The 20,764-nt window shown below is 46.7% G+C and overlaps 1 protein-coding gene across 1 annotated transcript in view; it reads right to left on the bottom strand.

Annotated features, from left to right (window-relative positions):
* Positions 1 to 1,018: 1,018 nt before the first annotated feature.
* Positions 1,019 to 20,764, bottom strand: part of PRKD1 (protein kinase D1) — a 277,377-nt gene continuing 257,631 nt past the window's right edge. The window contains exons 15-17 of the mRNA XM_082275698.1: positions 19,835 to 20,102; positions 13,716 to 13,801; positions 1,019 to 2,200 (exon numbers count right to left, since the gene is read on the bottom strand). Coding sequence (XP_082131824.1) covers positions 1,997 to 2,200; positions 13,716 to 13,801; positions 19,835 to 20,102 — 558 coding nt within the window. The 3' untranslated portion in view covers positions 1,019 to 1,996. The remainder of the gene's footprint in view (positions 2,201 to 13,715; positions 13,802 to 19,834; positions 20,103 to 20,764) is intronic.

Below are 20,764 nucleotides of genomic sequence, written 5' to 3'. Positions count from 1 at the left end.
CTAAAAGATTTCAGTTGTACAATTTATAGATCACATTAGAAGTAGAAAAAGTTCAGAAATGATTTATCTTTTTCTTATCACAGAAACCTGACATTTTAACAGGGGTGTGTAGACTTTTTATATCTACGGTATTCCCCAATGGTACTCACAGAATTCAAATGTGTGGGTAGGGGTTAGGCGACCTTCTGTGACCAAGTCACTGTAGGTAGCAGAGAAGAGGACTGACCTGGGACCCTCACAGCCAGCAGTGCATCTACTCAGGTCTAGGGTGGGATGCAGAGGAAAACACCACACATTTAAAGAGGTGTTGCAGCCATTTTTTCGGAAGTGCTTGTGACACATACATTCTGTTGCAGCACTAGACTCAACAGTCTCAGCCCCACAGGAGAATCGCCAGAGACTAAGGGCACACCAGCAGATCTCGAAGACTGCAAAGGGAGCTCTCTTGGCTTTGCAGCGAACAAATAAATTTGTTTGAAGAAAAAGGTCTTGATAAAAGAGTAAAAAATGGTGTTTCTCACACAGGAGAAAAGACAAATTCTTCCAGGATACTAGCAAGAGTGTTTATACAAACAAGTGTCCAATTCTTCTGTATGTGGCAGTATAACCCATTTCTCTGCACAAACACGAAAAGAGGTCATACACTGCAAACAGCTTTCTCCAGTGTCATTCAATTCAAACTCTCCTTTGGCTATGGGTGGTGTACAACATGCAGTATAGTCTGATCTCCTCACTGCACCGCTACTAAAAAGCTATTCTGACATAAACGGTTTGAAAAGGTGCTTTTGTGTATACAACCTTAAAAAAATAAAAAAATTCAACCCACAAAATAAATTGGAAAAAAGTAATAACACAGTATTTTGGTTTTATTTAGGATAGAAATGTAAGAATATAGTCTAAAATCTGCCAGAGGAGTATAATATGGAACATACTGAGAAAAGATGCTAAATACACTGTATTTGACCTTTAGAAAAAATATTAGTAACTTTCTTTTTATATAATTAAGCAAAACTGAGGTGAAGCCAGAAAAACCTCAATTTCAATGCCCTGAAACAGAGCACTGGTCTTTGATAAATTCTGTGAGCCGTACGCTTTGTGGTTTACAAGACACAATGGCCGGGTACCCAGTTATTCAGAGCCTCGAAATATCTCATCTTCATTGCTCTGCTCAGCCTGCCCTGGGCTATGATGTTCACTGGGCCCTTCCTGTGACCCGCTGACCTTACACATTATCTCAACTTGCAAACAAGAACTTTTAGGTCATCCTTCAGGCTACAAATTAAATACAACACACAGCTTCCTCTGGAGTTTACAATAAAAAAAAATAAAAAGACATACATATGTGACCAACAGGATTTTCCCCAGAGCGGTGGATTGTGCCTGCAACACATTATGGAGTAACTAGAAAACAGGCCCAGCTGACTACAGCTCTATTCCCCATCAATAAAACAGACAGGGTTAGTTTCCCTTTTTGTTTTTTAAGAGAAATTAAACATTTCCCAATCATATTAATGTAAATTTGAGGCGTGGTTGTGTGCGCAGAGAGATGATCTGTATTGTTTTCACACACTGTGCTAAAATAGATTTTTCTGATCAAACATTAAAATGCAGTTGACCTGAGCTTGACCACAATGCATTGCAGGTTTCACAATCAGCTCAGAGCTTACAATGTAATGAAATCACAAAAAAAAAAAAAAAAAAAATGGAATGGTGCGCCTAAAACGTTGTCTATGCCAAAAGGCTCCAAGTGTCCTCAGCTTATAAGGGATGCCCCTTCTGCACTGATGTCCCCCATTAGGCTCTTGTGAAAGAATGTATAAGAGAGGTTGGTGAGAGGGATACAGCCCAGAGGTATTTTAAAGACTTGCAGAGTGATGCACACAGCCAGAATGGATTGATGAATACTGTACATTCAATATCTAACATCTGTTTTTCATCTCCTTTCCCTATTGTTCTTTTACTGGAGGGGAACATGGTGTGAAACAGTTTAGCAATGTCAGAGAATGCTGACTCTCTCCCCCAAAGCTCTCATCTCTGCATCCTCAGGTTCAATTGGTGGGTGGTGAAGGAGGTGGGGAGGGTACTGGATACAGTGCTCTGAGGCATATGCCTCCCAGCGGGGGTCATCGCTTTCATGGGTGATGTAGCGCTCCCCTATCTTGCACTCCAGTTCACGCAGATCCAGCCAGGTTTGGTAATCCTAAAAGCAAAAAAGATTGGATTAAACAGATAAAAAAAGCCACATTCAAAAAGTGTCAATATACGACAAAGCAGGACCTTGCACACATAACAAATCCCTGTTTATCTGGAATGTGAGCTAGCAGTCGCCCTTAACACAGGCTTATGGGCAGCAACACATGCATTTTTGATGCAGAATAAAAACACTGGACTGCATCTGGTGTCAATCAGCCCTTAGGCTGAGTTCACACATATGCGGCCGCGGTTTCAGTGTGGCAGTCCAATGCGGTTATCGTCCTGGTGCAAATTTGTACCTGAAATTGCACCTGAACCGGAACCAAAATTGCACAGGACCCTTTTTAAAATCACAACAAGGCTGCCCTGCACATGTGTGAACCGGCTCCATTGAAAGCTGGTCTGATTCATAAGTTATGCGTATTGGATGTGGGTAAAAATGCATTCAATTTGCATATATGTGAACCAAGCCTTTACCGCTTGCCGCCCGCCCGCCGTCATATGACGGCGGAGCGGTGCGACCATTATCCTGGGCCGCCGTCATATGACGGCGGCACTTTAAGCAGGGCAGGCGCGCGATCCCGTGCGCGCCGCCCTGCCGGTGTCGGGGTGTCCCCGGGACACCCCCCGTCACCGGCAGGGGGGAAACAGCCAATGGGCGTGGCTGTTTCCCACGTGATCAGCTGTGTTCCAATGACCGCGCATGCGCGATCGGGAGCGCGCAGCGCGGTCATGTCGGTGGCACTGTGTTCCGTAGGAACACAGCTGTCACCGGCGGTAGTAAACGGTCACTGAAAGTGACTGTTTACTATGTGATCGGCTGTGAATCCATTCACAGCCGATCACAAAATGTAAACAAAGAGCAGTAACTCAGTGTTACTAGCTCTTCTCTCCTCATACAGTTTCCAGTGTGAGGAGAGCAGAGCTAGAAATAGTGAGTTACTGCTCTGTACACGTCACAAAGTAAAAATCACACTAATAAAGGTCCCCATACAGTCCTCAGCCCCCCCCAATGTCACCTGTCACCCAACAGTCACCTCATCAGTGCCCAGAAATTGACACCCATAACCTTCATATGTGAGCGTAGCGATCACAGGCAGAATCACTGCGATTCTGCCCGCGATCCGGAAATCATTGCAAATCGCGGGACGCCTGTGCGTTACCCGTGATTTGCAATAGCACCCCAAACGCTGTGCGATGTTGCCGCCATTTCCGCCTGCCGAATCGCGGTAACATCGCGCAAACATCGCATGACGCCCAAAAAAGGTACAAGAGTTTCTTTGGAGCGTCATGCGTTGTTTGCGCGATGTTACCGCGATTCGGCAGGCGGAAATGGCGGCAACATCGCACAGCATTTGGGGTGCTATTGCAAATCACGGGCAACGCACAGGCGTCCCGCAATTTGCAATGATTTCTGGATCACGGGCAGAATCGCAGTGATTCTGCCCGTGATCGCTACGCTCACATGTGAACATAGCCTAAAGTTCACCGGTCACCAGAGACTGCCATCAGTACCGCCGTGCACCATCGCCCGTCACCTGTCACCCATCAGTGACCATCGCCCGTCACCTGTCACCACATCAATCACCGTCACCTGTCACCCCATCAGTCATCGTCACCTGTCACCCCATCAATCATCGTCACCTGTCACCCCATCAATCATCGTCACCTGTCACCCCATCAATCATCGTCACTTGTCACCCCATCAATCATCGTCACTTGTCACCCCATCAATCATCGTCACCTGTCACCTTATCAATCATCGTCACCTGTCACCTCATCAGTCATCGTCACCTGTCACCCCGTCAGTCATCGTCACCTGTCACCCCGTCAGTCATCGTCACCTGTCACCCCGTCAGTCATCGTCACCTGTCACCCCGTCAGTCATCGTCACCTGTCACCCCGTCAGTCATCGTCACCTGTCACCCCGTCAGTCATCGTCACCTGTCACCCCGTCAGTCATCGTCACCTGTCACCCCGTCAGTCATCGTCACCTGTCACCCCGTCAGTCATCGTCACCTGTCACCCCGTCAGTCATCGTCACCTGTCACCCCGTCAGTCATCGTCACCTGTCACCCCGTCAGTCATCGTCACCTGTCACCCCGTCAGTCATCGTCACCTGTCACCCCGTCAGTCATCGTCACCTGTCACCCCGTCAGTCATCGTCACCTGTCACCCCGTCAGTCATCGTCACCTGTCACCCCGTCAGTCATCGTCACCTGTCACCCCGTCAGTCATCGTCACCTGTCACCCCGTCAGTCATCGTCACCTGTCACCCCGTCAGTCATCGTCACCTGTCACCCCGTCAGTCATCGTCACCTGTCACCCCGTCAGTCATCGTCACCTGTCACCCCGTCAGTCATCGTCACCTGTCACCCCATCAATCATCGTCACCTGTCACCCCGTCAGTCATCGTCACCTGTCACCCCGTCAGTCATCGTCACCTGTCACCCCGTCAGTCATCGTCACCTGTCACCCCGTCAGTCATCGTCACCTGTCACCCCGTCAGTCATCGTCACCTGTCACCCCGTCAGTCATCGTCACCTGTCACCCCGTCAGTCATCGTCACCTGTCACCCCGTCAGTCATCGTCACCTGTCACCCCGTCAGTCATCGTCACCTGTTTGCCATATACATGCAATCACTTACTGACCACCTAACGACTATATGCGTCGGCCATTAAAAGCTAAATACTGGGGTTATGGCAGCAGATAGCCCCCATAACCCCGGTATTTTTTGAAACGGCGGGCGGTCGGCTTTCAGATAAGGGTGGTCCCAGTGGCGGATTCACCCTTACGGTGCAGGGGAAGAGGTGCCCCCCCCCCCCTCCTGCCGCGTCCCAGACGTTTTCCCAGCTTACCGGACCCGCCGGCAGCGGGGAAAACTATCCGGTCCCGGATCCTCAGAGACAGGAAGTCGAGTGAAGGCAAGATGGCCCTCATTCAACTCTATGGTCTTGGAGGACCGGAGCTACGTCAAAAGACGTTGCCTAGCAACCGGTTTAAAGGGCCGCTTTTTTGTTTTGCTTTTTTTTTTTTTCCTCTTTCAACAATTTTTTTTTTTTTTTCTTTTTTAGTGTAGTTGTGAGGTGTGAGGTCTTTTTGACCCCAGATCTCACAATAAAGAGGACCTGTCATGCCTATTTCTATTACAAGGGATGTTTACATTCCTTGTAATAGGAATAAAAATGATCAAAACATTTTTTTTTTAAACTGTGTAAAAATAAAAAAATAATAAATAAAATAAATAGGAAAAAAAAAAAAATTAAAGCGCCCTGTCCCCGTTAGCTCGCGCGCAGAAGCAAAAGTCCCGCCCACATATGTAAACGGTGTTCAAACCATACATGTGAGGTATCGCCGCGATCGTTAGAGTGAGTGCAATAATTTGAGCCCTAGACCTCCTCTGTAACTCTAAGCTAGTAACCTGCAGAAATTTTTAAAATGTTGCCTATGGGGATTTTTAAGTACCAATGTTTGGCGCCATTCTGTGAGCATGCGCAATTTTGAAGCATGACATGTTGGGTATCTAATTATTCAGCGTAACATTATCTTTCACATTATGGAAAAAAATTGGGCTAAATTTACTGTTTTCTTATTTTTTAGTTCAAAAAAGTGAATTTGTTTCAAAAAAATCGCATTTGGAAGACTGCTGCGCAAATATGGTGTGATAAAAAATATTGCAACGATCTCCATTTTATTCTCTAGGGTCTCTGCTAAAAAAAAAATATAATGTTTGGGGGTTCAAAGTAGTTTTCTAGCAAAAAAAATGATTTTAGCTTGTAAACACCAAGTGTCAAAAATAGGCCCAGTCTTAAAGTGGATAAATGGACAACTTTGTGTAAAGCGCTACTTGGATGTGAGGCCAGGCTGTGAAAAAGTGTTACACATGTGGTATCGCCATACTCAGGAGGAATAGCAGAATGTATTTTGGGGTGCAAGTTTTGCTATGTACATGCTATGTGTTAGAAATATTGCATAAATGGACAGCTTTGTGTAAAAAAAATGTGTTTTCATTTTCTTTCCACATTTTCCAAAAACTTGTGGAAAAAAATGACATATTCAAAAGACTCATTATGCCTCAAAAATTATACGTTGGGCTGTTTGCTTTCCAAAATGGGGTCATTTTATGGGGGTTTCCATTGTCCTGGTGCTCCAGGGCCTTCAAAAAATGGATTTTTGTAAGATCTTACCGTAAAATCCTTTTCTCTTAAGCTCATTGACAGACGTAGTCTTCTTGATTCTCAAGAGCTGGGTTATGTTGTCTCCGCAGGAGTAGGACTAGGCAGAAAGACAAAACGTTCTGGCTCCACCTTAGGGGCAGTCCCTGAGGGTATATCCTCCCTCTCTCTGCTACAGGGAATCAGTTCTGTTTTAAAGCAGTACAGAGAATTTAACCCAACCCAACTCAATGATAGAGGGGCGGGTACTACGTCTGTCAATGAGCTTAAGAGAAAAGGATTTTACGGTAAGATCTTACAAAAATCCATTTTTCTCTATCGCTCATTGACAGACGTAGTCTTCTTGATTCTCAAGAGCTGGGACATCCAGAAGCAGTGCCACAAAATGAGGGGTGGGATTGACAGAATCAAAATCCAATCTAGAAGGCCCAACCGGAGCCAACCAGAAGTATCAAAGGACTCATCGAGTAAACAGATGAGACCTACCCCACAAATCCTCGAGGTAGACCAACAGTCTCCTCAAACAGTGGCCTGCAGGAACCTTGCAGCCAGAAGAGGCATCTGACGATGCCATCACATAAACCTTATACAATATTGTAAAGGTATGAACCGACTACTAAACAGTCGCCTTGAAAACCTGAACCACTGACGCCTGATGGCGGAAGGTCCAGGAAACTCTAAGCGCCAGAGTAGAATGCGCCTTAACAGGGAACGGGGGATCCCGACCCTTAGATAAAATAAGCCTATACCACCGTCTGTCTGATCCATCTAAAGATGGTCGCAGCAGAACAGGCAACCCCTTCTTAGGGCCATCCGTGATCACAAACAGTGAATCCGTCTTACAAATTGAATCCGTAGTATTCAAGTATATCCTGATCGCCCGAACTACATCCAAGGAATGCCATGCAAATTCTCGAGGATGATTGGGCTAAGGACATAGGAAGGACAATACACTGTCCTTATTCAATGAAACTTTGAAACCACTTTAGAAGGAAGGATGGATTCGGATGAAGAACAACCTTATCCCTATGAACCACCAGATCTGGGGAACAACAGTATAATGCAGCCAGTTCTGACGCCCTGCGTGCAGAAGTGATAGCCACCAAGAAGACCACCTTCTGGGATAAAGTAGGCAAGGGAATCTCCCTGATATTTTCAAAGGGAGGTGTCTGAAGAACCGACAGCACCAAATTAAGATCCCAGGATGGTAACGGCGCGTGCACTGGCAGAGCCAGGTGTCGCACCCCCTGGATGAAATTCCGCACCAAGGAATGAGTAGACAAAAGCTTCTGAAAGAAGAAAGCAAATGCTGAAACCAGACCCTTGATAACACTCAAGGCCAGCTTCTGCTCAACTCCCTGTTGCAGAAAGTCAATATTCGGACTATCGAATAAAGATGTAGATGGAACCCAAGGGATTCACATCACACAATATAAGACTTCCATGTACGATGATAATCTTTCTGGAAGTCGCTTTCCTTGTTTTAACTAGAGTAGGAATAACTGAAGCTGACAATCCCTTGTCCTTCAGCACCTGGGTCTCAATAACCAGGCCGTTTAAAACCAGCGATCGTAAAGCAGGATGGAAGATCGGTCCCCGAGACAGTAGATCCTCCCTGAGAGGAAGTCTCCACGGGACGTCCGCCATCAGTCTGACCAAGTCGGCGTAACAAGCTCGACGAGGCCAGTCCGGAGCTGCCAGGATTACTGGAATTCCTTCCTCCTCTATCTTGCGAAGAAGTCTTGGCAGTAACCCAAGAGGAGGGAAGGCATACATTAGCTGGTATTGCCCCCACGGGGCGATCAGTGCGTCTGCGGTTTCTGCTAGAGGATCGCGGGAGCGAGCCACGAATCTCTGAACTTTCCTGTTGAATCGAGATGCCAACAGATCCATATCCGGGGTGCCCCATCGTAGGCACAACTGGTGGAAAACGTCTGGATGGAGGGACCATTCCCCCTGATCCAGAGTCTGACGGCTGAGATAATCTGCCTGCCAATTCTCCACCCCCGGAATGAACACCGCAGAGATTGCTGGAACAAATCGTTCCGCCCAGCGAAGAATGCAAGCCACTTCTTTGGCCGCTCGGACACTCTTGGTGCCCCCCTGGTGATTGACATAAGCCACGGCCGTGGCGTTGTCCGACTGGATCCGAACCGGGGCTGCCCTGGAGCTGCTCGGTCCAGAGAATCAGACAAAGTCTGATCGCTCTCAGTTCCAATACATTTATCGGTAACCTGGATTCTTCCGGGGACCAAAGTCCCTGGACAGATAACTGACCGAGAATTCCTCCCCATCCGGATAGACTGGCATCCGTGGTCACTGTCGTCCAATATATTGGCAGAAATGACATTCCCTGGCTGAGCATCGGAGACCGAAGCCACCAGACCAGAGACTCTCTGGTCTGTTTGCTCAATCGGATCTGATTGTCCAGGGATTCCGGATTCCGATTCCATCTGAGAGGAATCTCTTGCTGAAGAATTCGGGTATGGGACTGGGCAAATGGGACTGCTTCGAAGGAAGCCACCATCAACCCCAGACCCCTCATGCAAGTCCGAAGGGAAGACCAGCTGTTGGTGGACTGCTGATTGAATCTTTCGGAGTTTCCCTACCGGAAGAAAAAACTCTTGTCCTGACTGTGTCTAGAATTAGACCCAGATATTCGAGCCTCTGGGTGGGAACCAGAAATGACTTTTGCTGGTTCACCAGCCACCCGAATTCCTGTAAAGAAATCATAGTAATTTCTATGTTTTGTAGCAAGGTCTGAGGAGACTCTGCATGAAGCAGAAGATCGTCTAGGTAACCTAGAATCGATATGCCTCTTTGGCGCAGAAGTGCCAACATTGGGGCCAACACCTTCGTGAAGACCCGCGGAGCCGTGGCGAGACCGAGAGGTAACGCCACAAACTGATAGTGGTTCTCTTCTACGGAAAAACGTAGAAACCGCTGATGTCCTGCGAAAATGGGAATGTGAAGATATGCGTCCTAGATGTCTATGGACGCTAGGACATCCCCTGGATGCAGAAAGGCTGCTACTGTGCGAATGGACTCCATTCTGAATCTTCTTATGTAGACAAAAGAATTGAGTGCCCTTAAGTCCAGAATTGGACGCACTTTGCACTCTTTCCTGGGTATTGTAAATAGGTTTGAATAAAAACCCCTGAAAGCGTTCTGTCCAAGAAACGTGGACTACCACTCCTTGTTGTAGTAAATCTGTGACTGCTCTCCACAGATCGTCTAAACGATCCGGGGATAGTCGGCTATTGGAAGGGAAGAATCGCGCCGGTGGGAGAGATCGAAGCTCGATCTTGTACCCTGACCAAACCCATCTGTCCGGGATTCTGGAAAGCCATGGATCCGGGAACCGGCGAAGACGTCCCCCCACCCCAGTTATGGGTGGGGGGCGCACCTTCAGGCTTTGGACGGTTTATCTTCAGGTCTAGAGGGGGCGGGCTTTTGCTTGCCCGACCAACGACCCCTGACGCCTCCTGCAGGAGCTTTGGAGGACTTAATTTTTTCACCCGCGGGACGAAAAAAACCTCTTGTGAGCAGAAAAAGAAGGCCCTCGTCTTTGACGAGTTCCTTTACCTTTAAAATTTTGCGGTAAAAAGGTGCTCTTTCCACCCGTGAGATCCTTAATGATCTCATCTAAGTTGGCTCCAAATAGACGCTCTCCTAAAAAGGGGAAAATTAGCCAATGCTTTTTTGGAACCTTGGTCGGCTAACCAACCTATTAGCCACAGTGTACGCTTGAGAACCACCGCTGAGACAGATGCTCGCGCCAATAATGAAGTGGCGTCTAACGCCGCATCACACACAAACTGTAACCCCTGTATCATCTGTTCCAACAAATCTGATACCGCCTGAGGGACCTCTTCTAGGTCCCGGCGTAACCACTTGGTCCATACAGTTACAGCCTGCGAAACCAGACCAATAGCAATTATTGGTCTGAAAGCTGATCCAATCAAGGTAAACATGGTGCGAGACATAGCTTCTATCTTGCGATCCACTGGATCTTTAAAAGACGGAGCGTCTTCTAGAGGAATAACCGTGGCTTTATTCAATCTAGCAATTGGTGAATCCACCACAGGTGGTTCTGTCCATTTCTTAATGAGGGTTTCCTCGAACGGATAACGCCTGTTAATGCGTTTAGAAATAGTAGAAATGCGTTTTGGCAGACTCCATTCTTCTTTGATTGGATTGCCAAAACATTTGGGCAATGAAAAAAAACCTTCGCCACTAGATGCGTTTTTAGTCCCAAAAGGGATTTCAGTTTCAGCTATTTCTGACGGAATACCCTGTAATCTTAAGGTCTCTTGAACAGATACCATGAGTGCGTTTACCAACGCTTCCTCTCTGGCTATGGCTGATGCCGAAACATCCTCCTCACTGTCTGAAAAGACAGTACACGAGACACCAATACCAGATGAAGTACCTGCAACTGCAGAAATAGGCTCAAAGTCTGAATCCGAGGTTTCAGATAATAAGGGGTTAGGCGGGGGTCGCTTACTTGCGCCCTGTCCCTGACAAGCCACTTCCACCCGGGACACAAGCTTCCATAATAGCGGACAATGATTTAATCGTCAGTGGGGTGCTGGAGGATCCCGCAGACCCCTCGAGGGGATCCGGAGGAGATACATGAGTGGCAGGGTCCATGATAATTCAGGACACCTTTGCCAGAAAACACAAAAAAACTTTTTTTTTTTTTTTTAAATAAAAAATACCTCTTTTTTTTTTATGTGTCTCCCCCTAGCGCAATAGCGCCCCTCAGAGTACCTGCTTCTCGATCCCACAGAGAGAGAGAGGGACCCCCAAGGCTCACCAACCGATGCAGTGAAGTTTCCAACCAACTGCAGTCAGCGTCTGTCTTTACAGACTGGAAGGAGCTGTTGCTTTTTCCCGGGTAGGACGTGGCTCCGCCCCCTGTGTACGCCTTCCGGCGTTCCCAGCTCTCCACGAGGTAGCTGGGCTCATGAAACATGGCCGCCCCATATAGGAGACAGACTCCAAAAACATGGCGGCCGGCGTGACCTGAGGACATGCATGCACCTGGTCTACGGCAAAATGGCGGCGGACCGCCGAAATCGTTTTTCCCAGCACATCCACCTGCATCTCTGCTGAGTGGCGATTGATAGATCTACAGGAGATACACTACAAATAAGGTAGGATTATACCTCCTATGTCTGCTGTAATGCTACAGTCTGCCCCCCATATGAGAAGTTCCAAGTGTGCCACATATTAATGTGATCGGTTTAACAACACACCGGAAACGGCTTTCGGCTTTTGGAGTCTTTCGAAGCACCTGAGCTTGATATCGGTTGACCTACTGGTTTACTACTAGCTGGGAGAGGCTGTCTCATTAAATTGAGCAGCCACGGAATTTCGGTAAGCTGCTTGTTATACCTGAGCACAAGGGTGTCCCCTTCCTACACTTTTCCCTGGTGTCACTGGAAGAAAGTTATTTTGCACGTGGATTCACATCTCTGCACTTAATATTGGGACTATTCATTTGGATATTATCCCCTCTCCTTTTTTGTTTTGTTTTCTTTATATGAGCTTTTCAGCTATATAATTGTATACTGATTTCAGCGCTGCACTTTTTGGTTTTTATTGTATTTTTTGAATCACTGTTAGTTGATTTTGTGCCAGCTGCTCACTATTGTTCTCAATCATTTGGTTTTCTGTCACATCTAGCGCGGAAATTTCTCTTCTATTTATATTACAGAGACTTTTAACTCGCAAGGTCAGTCCCTCCACTGGGACTCCGTCGCGGCCGACCCAGCGCGGAGCTCTGGTCTGCACGCGCTCGTAGGCAGAAACCGGGGTGACCAATGGATCTCAACATCCAGCCCGTCGCCCGGCCCCGCATACTTACTTGAATGTGTCGCGGCCGACCAAGCGCAATGCAATGGTCTGCGCGCGCTCGTAGGCCGGCTGGGGTGACCACTAGTGTCGCCCAGTCCGGCGTTTTTTGCTTGAAGATCTCACAGGAAAAACACTGGAGAAAAAACTACCTAAAAAATATTTCTTCTAAAGAAAAAATCTTGCCAGGACCAAAAAGATCCCAGCAAGGAGCTTAGGTCCTTACTCCTGACTAGACAGAAAAAAACTGATTCCCTGTAGCAGAGAGAGGGAGGATATACCCTCAGGGACTGCCCCTAAGGTGGAGCCAGAACGTTTTGTCTTTCTGCCTAGTCCTACTCCTGCGGAGACAACATAACCCAGCTCTTGAGAATCAAGAAGACTACGTCTGTCAATGAGCGATAGAGAAAGTACGATAGGTTGTCAGGAAATTATATGTGTAATTTGTGCTCCTAGAATGCCGGACGCTGCTACTTGGATGTTAGGCCTCTGTATGTGGCCAGGCTGTGAAAAAGTCTCACACATGTGGTATCGCCATACTCAGGAGGAGTAGTAGAATGTGTTTTGGGGTGTAGTTGCAAGTATACATGTGCTGTGTGAGAGAAATAACCCGTTAATACGGCAATTTGTAAAAAAATAAATAAATAAATAAATCTTCATTTTGCAAAGCATTGTGGGAAAAAATTACAACTTCAAAAAACTCATCATGCCCCTTATTAAATACCTTGGAATGTCTACTTTCCAAAAAGGGGTCATTTGGGGGGTATTTGTACTTTCCTGACCTTTTAGTGTCTCAAGAAATGAGATAGGCCTTCAGTACATCAGGTGTGATCAAGTGTGATCAATTTTCAATGATTCGCACCATAGCTTGTGGACTCTATAACTTTCACAAAGACCAAATAATATACACTTATTTGGTTTTTTTTTTACCAAAGATAAGTAGCAGTATAAATTTTGGCCAAAATTTGTGAAGAAAAATTACTAATTTGCAAAATGTTATGACAGAAACAAAGAAAAATGCGTTTTTTCACGATATTTTCAGTCTTTTTTTATTTATAGCACAAAAAATAAAAAACCCAGTATTGATCAAATACCATCAAAAGAAAGCTCTATTTGTGTGAAAAAAAGGACACAATTTTTGTATGGGTACAGTGTTGCATGACTGAGTAATTCTCAGTCAAAGTGTGAGAGCGCTGAAAGCTGAAAATCGGTCTGGGCAGGAAGGGGGTGAAAGTGCACTGTAGGCAAGTGGTTAAAGTAACTTGAGTGTAGTCCACCTGGTAATACTTATGATCCTTTCTGCTCCAAATCAAAGCAAACACATAAATCCAGTTATGTTATATAATTACTCCTCATAATAATCATAAGTCTGGTTTCAGGGAAATGACTCGAAATGAAGCTTAGCAGAAACACATTTGTTTTCTGTGTTAAACTACACATAAGATAACACTCTATATTGTTTAATGTGCCATTCACGTTATGCTCACCTGTAACCAGGTATGGTTGAGGGTTTTGTCCACACTGTAGCGTTTCCTCATCTTTACTTGCAGCAGGTTATTAATGAGGTCAATAGCTAGAAAAAGAAAACAGACAGTGGCTATCTGAGCAACACAAAAATCCATGTAAAACTGCACAGGTCAAGAATCCTCAGTCTCCTCCGATAAACAACTACCTCAAAAGAGAACCTTAAATGATGCATTATTTTGTGACTGGTTGTCTAACAAACATCAAATCCTTAAAAAGCAACCTGAACTAGCAACTGCTTTGCTTAAATGAGCTTCCTCTTTTCCTCCCAATTATTTTCCTGCTGATTATTATTGTTTTTTTTCTATTTACCACTAATATTTGCTTTGAGAAAAAGAAGTGTTAATAGTTTATTTTATCAATTAACAAAATGGAAAGCAAATGAACAGTAGAGAAATCCAAATCAAATTAATATTTGGTATGACCATCCTTTGCCTTCAAAACCAAAATCAATTCTACATTTGCACACAGTTTTTGAAGAAACTCAGCAGGTAGGTTGTTCCAAACATCTTGTAGAACTAACCGCAGATCTTCTGTGGGCGTAGGCTGCCTCAAATCCTTCTGTCTCTTCTTGTAATCCCAGACAGACTCAATGTTGAGATCAGGGTTCTGTGGGGGCCAAACCATAACTTTAAGGATTCCTGGTTCTTTATGCTCAAGAAAGCTCTTCATGACATTGAAGGTATGTTTGGGGTCGAATTTGGGGCCGATCACATGCCTCCTTGGTGGTATGGCATGATGGAGAAGTATCTGCCTGTATTTCTCAGCATTGAGAACAGCATTGATCCTGACCAAATCTTCAACTCCATTTGCAGAAATGCAGCCCCAAACTAACAAGGAAACTCCATCATGGTTCACTGTTACCTGCAGACACTCATTGTTCCGCTCTCCAGCCCTTCGTGAAAAAACTGCCCCCTGCTACAGCCAAACATTTACAATTTTGACTCATCAGTCCAGAACATCTGCTGCTATTTTTGGCACCCAGTTCCTGTTTTCATTCACTGTGGAGTCGCTTAACCTTGTTTCTACATTCTATGCATTATGCCATAGAATCCGGGAGGTGTGTTATTGACCAAGTTTATTCTGCAGCAGGACAACAACCCCAATCATACAGCCAATGCCAATAAGAACTATATCCTTAGTGTAAATAAGAACAAGGAGAACTGGAAGTGATGGTTTGGCTCCCACAAAGCCCTGATCTCAACATCGAGTTAAGATAAGAATTTGAAGCAGCCTACATCCACAGAATAACTGTGATTAGTTCTACAAGCTGTTTGGAACAACCTACCTGCCAAGAACTTCACAAATTGTGTGCAAGTGTACCTGGAAGAACGGATGCTAGTTTAATGCCAAAGGGAAGTCACATGAAATATTGATTTGATTTGGATATTTCTTCTGTTTGCGCACTTTGACAGACGCAGCCCTTCCAAGTTTCATCACTATTGGGTAATGGCGTCCTCTGCAGGAGCAAGCTAAGTAGTGAAACATCATTAAAAAAACTTTCACTAGATACACCTTTAGGGGCTGTCCTTTCAAACATTACCCCTGGACACATAGAGCTTACAAATCAGTTTCGTAGCAAGCAGTACAGGAAGAACAACCAACCCCAAAATAGAGGGTCGGGGCTGTGTCTGTCAGAGGACTCAGAGAAAATAATTTTTCGGTAAGTTCTTACAAAAATTCTATTTTCTCTTACGTCCTCTGACAGATGCAGCCCTTCCAAGTTTCATCACTATTGGGTTGTCTCAAACAAAACGCAACCAACAAAACGGCGTGTCAACAAGGCCAGAAGAAAACGTAGCCAAAAGGGCAAACAGGAGCTAACCCCAGAACAAAAATTCACCCCAAGAAGAGAAAGCATTTCTCTTCAACAAACCGCAGCTTGTAAAACTTTGCGGCCAAAGGAAGCATCCGAGGATGCCATCACGTCAATCTTGTAGAATTTTGTAAAGGTGTGCACAGACGACCAGGTCGCCGCTTTGCACACCTAAGCCACAGAAGCCAGGTGGCAAAAAGCCCAAAAGGCACTCATAGCTCTAGTAGAATGTGCCCTCACCGGGAAAGGAGACACCTGACCCTTTAGTGAATAGGCCTGAACAATAGTCTGTCTAATCCATTTGGAAATGGGTGCAGTGGACGCAGCCGAACCCTTCCGAGGTCACTCGGGAAGGACAAACAGGGAATCAGACTTCCGAAAAGATTCCGTGGCCGACAGGTAAACCCTGATCGCCAAACCACATCCAATGAATGCTAAGCAAATTCCATGGGACGCTTGGGCTTCGCACAAAGCGAAGGCAATACAATATCCTCAGTGAGGTGGAACGCAGACACCACCTTAGGGAGAAAATACTGGTTGGGTCGCAGAACAATCTTATCCCTATGAAAGACCAGATAAAGCGAACGGCAGGACAGAGCCGCCAAGTCAGACACTCTGCACGCAGAGGTGATAGCCACCAGAAAGGCAACCTTCGGGGACAACAAAGGCAGAGAGATGTCTCTGATATTTTCAAAAGGAGGTCGTTGCAAAACGGACAAAACCATATTCAAATCCCACAGAGGCAAGGGAGCCCTCCGCGGAGGATTTAGATGACGCACCCCTTGAATAAAGGTGCGAATCAGGGAATTAGTCGAGAAGGGACGCTGGAAGAAAATGGCCAAGGCCGACACCTGACCTTTAATCGTGCCCAACGCCAAACGCTGTTCCACACCTTCCTGCAAGAAGGCCAACACCCTCGCCACCAAAAAGGAGCAGGGATACAACCCTTGTGACTTACACCAGGCAATGTACACCTTCCAGGTACGATGATAAATCTTCCTGGAGGTGGCCTTCCGAGCTCTCAGCACGGTAGGAATTACAGCATCGGAGAGACCTCTGGCTCTCAACACCTGGCCTTCAATCGCCAAGCCGTTAAAGACAGAGACCGTAAAGCAGGATGGAAGATCAGCCCTTGAGACAGCAGATCTTCTCTCAGAGGTAGCCGCCAGGAAGGCTCGACGACCATCTTTACGAGGTATGCGTACCAAGACCGACGAGGCCAGTCCGGGGCCACCAGAATCACCTGCACCAACACCAACCTGTGGAGGAACCTGGACAACAGTTGAATCGCTGGAAAGGCATAAATCAGCCGATACTGGTGCCTCGGCACCACCAATGCATCCGTGGCATCGGCCAGAGGATCTCGAGCCATGGCCACAAACCTTTCTATCTTTTGTCGAAACGAGACGCGAACAGATCCATGTCCGGAGTCCCCCACCGGGCACACAGTAGACGAAACACTGCTGGATGCAGGGACCATTCCCCCTGATCCAAGGACTGACGACTGAGATAGTCCGCCTGCCAGTTCTCCACTCCCAGAATGTGAACAGCGGAGATAGCTGGAAAGTGTGCCGTGACCCAAAACAGAAACTCGGCCACTTCCTTGGCCGACCAGACACTCCTGGTGCCCCCTTGGTGATTGATGGAAGCCACAGCTGTGGCATTGTCGGTTTGAACCCAAACTGGGCGACCGAGCAACCGAGTCACCCAATGGAGCAGGCAGAGTTTGATCGCTCTGAGCTCCAGGACATTGATCGGCAAGGAGGATTCCTCCGTCGACCACGTTCCTTGGGCACAATGAGTGTCCAGTACTCCACCCCAGCCCATCAGGCTGGCATCTGTGGTGATCACTGTCCGCAACAGGGGCAGAAAATACTTGCCCTGGTTCAGAGCGGGCGACAGAAGCCACCACGATAGCTCCGACCTCGTGAGATGGCTGAGACATACCATCCTGTCCAAGGACTGCAGATCCTTGTTCCACTTGGCAAGGATCTCCGTTTGTAGAGGAAACTGGGCAAAGGGGATCGCCTCGAAAGCCGACACCATCAGCTCCAGGGACCTAATGCAGTGCCGCAGGGAGGAGAGATCGTTGTCCCTGAGGGACCTGATCTCGCCCAGCAAAGTCTGAATCTTCTCCTCTGGGTGAAAAACTTACACTTGGGCGGAGCCCAGGACCATGCCCAGGTAGCTGAGACAGACTGACGGAGTCAGTGCCGACTTCTGGAAGTTGATGGTCCACCCAAAGTCCTGCAGCGTCTGAACCGTGACAGATCGTCTGACAGAGTGGCAAATGAGCTCACCCTCAACAAGAGATCATCCAGATAACCGAGGACCGCAATCCCCCTCTTCCATAGCAGAGCCAGCACCGGGGCCAAAACCTTAGTGAAGACCCTTGGAGCCGAAGCTAGACCAAAGGGTAATTGAAAATGCTCCTCTGCCACTGCGAAGCGGAGATAAAGCGGATGACCTTCGTAGATAGGGATGTGCAGATACGCATCCCTTAAGTCGATGGAGGCCAGAAAATCTCCTTGACTTAAAGACGCCACCACCGACCGGATGGATTCCATCCGGAACTTCTGCACTCGCACAAAGCAGTTCAGAGATTTGAGGTCCAGAATCGGACATACCTTGCCCTTCTTCCTGGGCACCGTGAACAGGTTTGAATAAAACCTGAAAAATCTGTCCAGCTGAGGAACCAAGGCAATAACGCCGTGAGCAAGAAGATCTTGTACTGCCCCCTTGAGATCCGCTAAACGATCCGGAGACAGACGAAGATTTGATGGAAAGAACCTGTCTGCTGGACCAGATCGAAATTCGATCTTCTACCCTGAACGAATCAGTTCGTGAACCCATTTGTCCTGAATCAGGGACGTCCAGGGTTCTCGAAAGTAACACAGACTTTATTAACCAATATCTGCGAGTCTAGTGGCCACTATGTTTGAGAGTATTTTGACATCCAAATTGAGAAGTGATATGGGTTGACAATAGCCTGGTTCCAAGGGGTCTTTGTTCTTTTTACCCAAAAGTTTGATAGTGGCCTGATTCCCTGATGGCAAGTAGGGGCCACCCGACCAAATAGTATTGTAAACTGCCAGGAGTGTTTGTTCTAACGGCTTACGGAGGGTTTTGTAGAACTCCCCTGTGAAACTGTCTGAACCGGGAGCTTTATTGGGGGCCAAGTGAGATACAGTAGCTGACAGTTCGGTAGCGGAAATAGGGGCGTTAAGGAAATCCCTCTGGGCTGGAGTAATTGTAGGAAGCGGTAGTTTGTCCAAAAAGGTCAGGGCAGTTGTGGTGTCTATGGGGTCAGGCGCATATAAAGAGGAAAAGAATCGGTGCATAATGCTAGCAATAGCTGCGGGGGTGTTTTCAACAACACCTTGCGAATCCCTCAGGGCCATTATGTGCGTGGGGGTATAGGGGCCCCTACACAGACGGGCCAGAAGTTTGTCTGCTTTGTTGCCATGTTTGAAAAACATGGCATCAGTGTGAGAGCGTTTAAGAAGGGCAACAGGTTCCAGGTTGATGTGAAGAATTTCTCCGCAGGCTCGTCCCCATCCATCGGGGCACCATCGTGGTGAGGCCTGGGCAGGCCACAAACCTGCACACGCTCGATGGCCAGGTCGGGGTACCATAAGGATCTAGATTATCCAGTGCAAATCCGAGCCCTGGTGTCGCTTGTAGTTCACCAGGAGGATCCCCCTGGCTAGCGATAGTGAGTGAAGAAAAAATAAAATAAACATTTCTCAAAGAAAAAAAAAAAAAACAGACCGGAGTCCCAGCAGGGAAACCTAGGTCCTACTCCTGAGCTAGGCAGCAAGAAACGGATTAGTAAGCCCTATGTGTCTGGGGGTAATGTTTGAAAGGACAGCCCCTAAAGGTGTGTCTAGTGAATGTTTTTTAATGAAGTTTCACTACCTAGCCTGCTCCTGCAGAGGGCGACATTACCCAATAGTGATGCAACTTGGAAAGGCTGCGTCTGTCAGAGGACGTAAGAGAAATATATTTTTGAAAGCAGTACCTCACTTTTGAATGCCGTTCTGCATAAGTAATGACAAAGTTATTGCCGAATAAACAGGCCCATAACAAATGAAAAAATTGTGCATAGAAGATGTACAGGTCCGATAGATGAGGTGGCAAGTGCACTGTTCTGTCTCTATAGTATATATGCAGGTCCAAAGCAAACTCTAAAGTTTCTAGTTACAGGAATGTATTTTGTATATAAAAGTTATATGTACTTGTTTTTGTCTTGTGATAGATGCTTACCATCAGAGGAGGTCTCTCTCCAGGGATTTGGGGGGTACATGAAGGCCGCATTCTGGATCTGGTCATGAATGTCTTCATCCTCATTAAATGGGAACGTTCCACTTAAACTGACATAAATGATTACCCCCACAGACCACATATCCAAAGATCTGTTATAGCCTCGGTTTCTCAGAACCTCTGGGGCCAAATAAGCTGGAGTCCCAACCACTGAGCGTCGGAAAGACTTCTCTCCAATGATACGTGCAAAGCCAAAATCACACAGCTTAACCTGAGGTATGAAATTGTGTTAGTTACAACTCCCAGTTAGACTGAAAATTTACAAACAGTATGAAGAGCAAGAGTGAAAAGATGGAGTACTGTGTGATGATAAAGTGATGCTTTGGGTACACCCACCTGAAAAACCACGCCATCGGCACATTCCTGGAATCAACCTGTGCCCAAACTGGTGCTAAGCCCTGACCCATTACTGCAGAAAAGCCAAGCTTTCATCATCCAACTGACCGCTAAGGCTATGGCATTAGGCTGTTAGGCCTCGTTTACACAGTGTATGAATCCATACCCAGTGTGTGGGGTAAACACAGTCCTCACACGGATATGGATTTTCACATCCCGTGAGAATAAAGCCTTAAAACGTAAGGTGGAAGCATGGCTGAGCTTCTAGTACAGCGTATTTCAAGGCCCCATGTAAAATGTGCAAAGGAATCCATTAGCTCCCAAGATGCACAGGAATCAATTAGGTTATTTAAGCCCTAGTTTACATTGATGCAACTTTGAAATCATGCAACTTTACTTAAGTAGCACGGTTTCAAAGTAGCAGGTCAGCGCCATTTCAGGTGCTACTTGAAAGACATCTGTTCAGCTTCATGCAGAGATGTCTATTGAAGTCGCAAACCAACATCGACAAAAGTAGTGCAGGTGCTATTTTTGCAA

The sequence above is a fragment of the Pelophylax lessonae genome (genome assembly GCF_965119305.1).
Source record: "Pelophylax lessonae genome assembly, chromosome: 13".
NCBI lineage: Eukaryota > Metazoa > Chordata > Amphibia > Anura > Ranidae > Pelophylax > Pelophylax lessonae.
The sequence above is the reverse complement of the archived record's forward strand: the minus strand, read 5'-3'. Positions and strand labels throughout refer to the sequence as shown.